General features: G+C 38.8%; 1 protein-coding gene across 1 annotated transcript in view; it reads left to right on the top strand.

Annotated features, from left to right (window-relative positions):
- Nucleotides 1-4,526, top strand: part of col12a1a (collagen, type XII, alpha 1a) — an 82,175-nt gene that overhangs the window by 27,429 nt on the left and 50,220 nt on the right. Inside the window, exons 24-26 of the mRNA XM_016576526.1 lie at nt 50-186; nt 3,302-3,431; nt 3,555-3,694. Of these exons, the coding sequence (XP_016432012.1) occupies nt 50-186; nt 3,302-3,431; nt 3,555-3,694 (407 nt within the window). The remainder of the gene's footprint in view (nt 1-49; nt 187-3,301; nt 3,432-3,554; nt 3,695-4,526) is intronic.

Raw genomic sequence — 4,526 nt, forward strand, 5'->3', positions numbered from 1 at the left:
CGTTTTTTCGTCTTTTTTTTTTTTTTTTGTATCTCTCCCTTCTCTGTAGTGTCTATTCCTCCATCCGGTGAGTTGAGTATCACAGACGTTACCCACAGCACCATGCAGCTGGACTGGGATGCTGCGCCTGGCGCTGTTCGTAAATACATCATCACTTACAAGCCAGAGGATGGAGAGGCGAAAGAGGTAAGGTCAAACTTGTCAGCTTTCGGTGAAATTCGTCCTTTCTGACATTGAAATAGGCCATTCATGTGATTTGCGATTATGTGAATGAATATCTTTTTAGAAAAGTTTCAATGGCATTTTCTTTTCATCTTACCGTATGATGCCTAAAATTAGTGTTTATAAATGCAGTGCTGCTTTACGTATGATGTGACCGCTTCCATTTTTGTTCAGACCAATTGCATATAGCAGAATCAGATACAGAATCACTGATTAGGCAGAAATGTGAAAGTGAAAGTGAAGTGACATGTGGCCAAGTATGGTCACCCATACTCGGAATTTGTGCTCTGCATTTAACCCATCCAAGTGCACACACACAGTAGTGAACACACACCCGGAGCAGTGGGCAGCCATATTGCTGCGGCGCCCGGGGAGCAGTTGGGGGTGGTGTTGGGGGCGGTGCCTTGCTCAAGGGTCTCACCTCAGTCATGGTATTGAATGGAAGGGAGTGCTGTACGTTCACTCCTCCCACCTACAGTCCCTGCCGTACCTGAGACTCGAACCCGCAACCTTCGGGTTACAAGTCAAACTCTCTAACCATTAGACAACGACTGCCCCACTGTTGAACAACAATCTTGTTTTCAAATGTGCAAAGCCTTCCTAGGTCACTGTGGAAGCCTTCCTGTGGAAAGATTCCTGTCTGTTTACACAATGCATCCAGGCAGACAACCAAGAAAGAGGCACATATTGATGAATTTGGGACCTTTTAACACGTTACACAAGTCAGTGGAGACGGCAGCTGCCGAGATAGTACAGCTGCTCTCCAGAGCTTCGGTTACGACGATCATCTACCAAAGATTGCAAGAACAGACCAACGTTAAAAAAGATGGAGTTTTGAGTGGCACGCAGCAATCCAGTGCTTTGGGATGTGTATTCTATGGGTGGGATTTTTTTCCTATGATTTTATTTAAGTCTCAGTGGCAGTTTTGGCCTCAGCTTTGCTCCACATCCTGAAGCATTAATCATGACTTAGTGCTGCTCATAACTCTTCGTTCTGGGATGAGAAGATGAAACAAACATGCACACAAATGTGGGTCCAGGTGGATGTAAGCCTGAGGAACCCGACAGATGGCGGCAGTTCCTGTTACCTGACACTGGATCAAAGATCAGGTCTAATTCTGCAGGAACTTAAAGTGCTTTTATATCTATTGAGGCTCCATTGCTTCTCTCAACGTCAACCCCTCTCTAGCAAAAAAATGCATCACAGGATTGCTATCATTCTGATTTTAGGTAGGACAGTCTAGTTTTCAAATATCATGTTTCGTTCCGGAATGATTCAGCGTTTCTGAATGAATCGGGTGAGTCGATGATTCAATAAGCCATTAATAAAGACAGCTGCATAGTAGTATACTGCTCTTACTATTTTTAGCATATCTTTTAATGGCATAATTAGTAAGAGTAGTATGCTAGTACACAGTGCCGAAATCAGCAAGTCACTTGCTTCATTCCTGAATGAATCAGCTGTTTTGAACAAATTGGTTGAATGAGAAAATCAGCGACTCACTCATTAAGGCAGTGACTTGTTGCCACCTACTGGTGGATTTAGTTTCATATTTAAAGGGTTAGTTCACCCCAAAATGAAAATTATGTCATTAATTACTCACCCTCATGTCGTTCCAAACCCATAAGACCTCCGTTCATCTTCGGAACACAAATTAAGATATTTTTGATGGAATCTGAGAGCTCTCTGACCCTTCACAGACAGCAACGCAGCTGAAATGTCCCAGACAGAAACGTAACAAGGACATCGGTAAAACAGTCCATGTGACATCAGTGACCCAACTTCAATTTTGCGAAGCTACGAGAATACTTTTTGTGGGCAAAGAAAACAAAAATGACGACTTTATTCAACAATTCTTCTCCCCCGAGTTACTGTCTTCCGCCATTTTGGAGAGATCACAACACATATGTACGCTTTACCCTAAGTGTAAACAATGCTGATTACGCCGATTATGTTCATGCGCGCGCTTGCCCCCCTAACGTAAACAATGCCGATTACGTTCTTGGGTGCTCTCCAAAATGGCAGAAGACGTAACTCGGGGGAGAAGAATTGTTGAATAAATTATGTTATTTTTGTTTTCCTTGCGCACAAAAAGTATTTTTGTAGCTTCGCAAAATTGAAGTTGAACCACTGTTGTCACATGGACTGTTTTACCGATGTCCTTACTACGTTTCTGTATGGGAACATTTCAGTTGTATTGCTGTCTATGGAGGGTCAGAGTGCTCTCAGATTCCATCAAAAATATCTTAATTTGTGTTCCGAAGATGAACGAAGGTCTTACGGGTTTTGAACGACATGAGGGTGAGTAATAAATGACAGAATTTCCATTTTGGGGTGAACTAACCCTTTAAAGTGTCATTTCATAGTTTTTATTCAGTATATTTTATATTTAACACATGAATTTCCTAACATTATTTATGCAATGGCAGTATAAATGCATATCTGAGCTACATTAAAATACATCTAAATGCCACTTCAGATGCAGTTTTTGTGTCGCTTCTGGAGTGCAAAGTTGGATTTTGTTGATTATTCAAATTGCATTTATTGAATACACAAAATATGACACAAACATATACAATTGTTGTAGGATTTACAATTTTTACTAGAAATTTACAATTTTCATAGAAAAACTGTAATCTGTGCACAATTTTTATTTCCAACTTCCAAAAAATAAATAAATAATTTTTTGTTCAATGTAGTAAGTGATTACGTGTGATCTGGATTATGTAATCATATCCCAGTAATTAGATATTATGTTTTAATATCAGATTACAATTAAATTTTTTAATAACATAACATATTCAATGCTATGTGATAATCGAGTTAGGTCAAAAGTAATCTAAAAGTAATGAGTAGTCAGATTACATTACCTAAACTGTGTAATCTAATAGACTATGTTACTGAGTACACTTTACGCCATGTCCTTTGGAATCAGTAATGGATTATAATTTGTAAGTAAATACCCATCTACTAGCTAATTGCCAGTTCTAACCAGTCAAACCTTGACCGTCTCATGCTGCCAAGTCTCTTTGCTGTGTATCTTGTGGCCATGACTGCACTTCTCATGTTTCAATTTAGCTTGAAGTTGACGGAGATGTAACATCTAGAGGACTGGATAATCTCATTTCCCAAACAGAATATGATGTGGCTGTGACTCCTGTGTATGATTCTGGGACTGGAAACCCAATGCTTAACCAAGCCATCACAGGTAACAGGCCCAGGGGATCCATTATCTATGAATAACCTCTAAACTTAATTAACACTTGACTGCTAAATGTTTCAAATGCTTAATTGTAACCTGAAACTCAATTTATCATCCTGTTCGTTCTAGACGTTGTCCCTGCTCCGAAGAACTTGAGGTTCTCTCAAGTGACCCAGACCAGTTTCAGGGCTCACTGGGAGCACAGCGCTCCTGATGTCTCCCTCTACCGCGTCGGCTGGACCAAGAGTGGAGAGAACAACTTTAAATATGTAAGACATCAGAGACTAAACTTGAGTTCTGATACATCAAGTTGAAGTACTGAAGATTTGACTCTTGACTGTGTATTTACTGTCCTTCCCATAAAATCATAATTATTACATGCATACATTACACTCAGAGGTATAAAGTATTTGGGTAATAGTGCTGTTTTTGGGGAATCTGTACTTTCCTTGAGATGTATATGTGTACTTTTACTCTTTAAATTTAATTTGTGCCTTTTTCCTAATGTAATTTTGAAAGACGAGGGTGAGTAAATGATGGAAAGTCAATTTTTGTGTGAAATGAGCTCTTTTCAGACACAGACTCAGTCTGAACTACAGTAATATAATGTTTTATAGTAATCATAATAGCCATTGTTGTGGATAGATGAACTTGAGTCAAGTGTGAACGCCGTTCATGATTAGGTTTGATTATTTGTCTAAAAATCACTATTTTCAAGTGTCACTGTATTATAATTTGCTGCTAATTTTAGCTGAAAGTATTCAGGTAACATGTTTAAGGGTATTGGCTTGAGTTTAACATCTGCTGTGTCCTAGAGATGTATGTAATCAGAAGAATGAGAAAATAGTGATTTTTGACAGGATACATTTTTGAAAAATACTTTAAAAAATCACTTGTTTTCAAAGTCAATTTAAAAAGCCAAGAATGTTTAAAAGTTAAAAGTGTTTATTTTCTTACACTCTTAAAAATGCTGGGTTGTTTCAACCCAACCTTGGGTCAAATATGGACTAACCCAACTTTTGGGTTAAAAATTTAATGTAAAAATTTAACCCAACGGTTGGGTTAGTCCATATTTGACCCAAAGTTGGGTTGAAACAACCC

This window comes from Sinocyclocheilus rhinocerous, unplaced genomic scaffold, assembly GCF_001515625.1.
Source record: "Sinocyclocheilus rhinocerous isolate Xijiao unplaced genomic scaffold, SAMN03320098_v1.1 scaffold2882, whole genome shotgun sequence".
NCBI lineage: Eukaryota > Metazoa > Chordata > Actinopteri > Cypriniformes > Cyprinidae > Sinocyclocheilus > Sinocyclocheilus rhinocerous.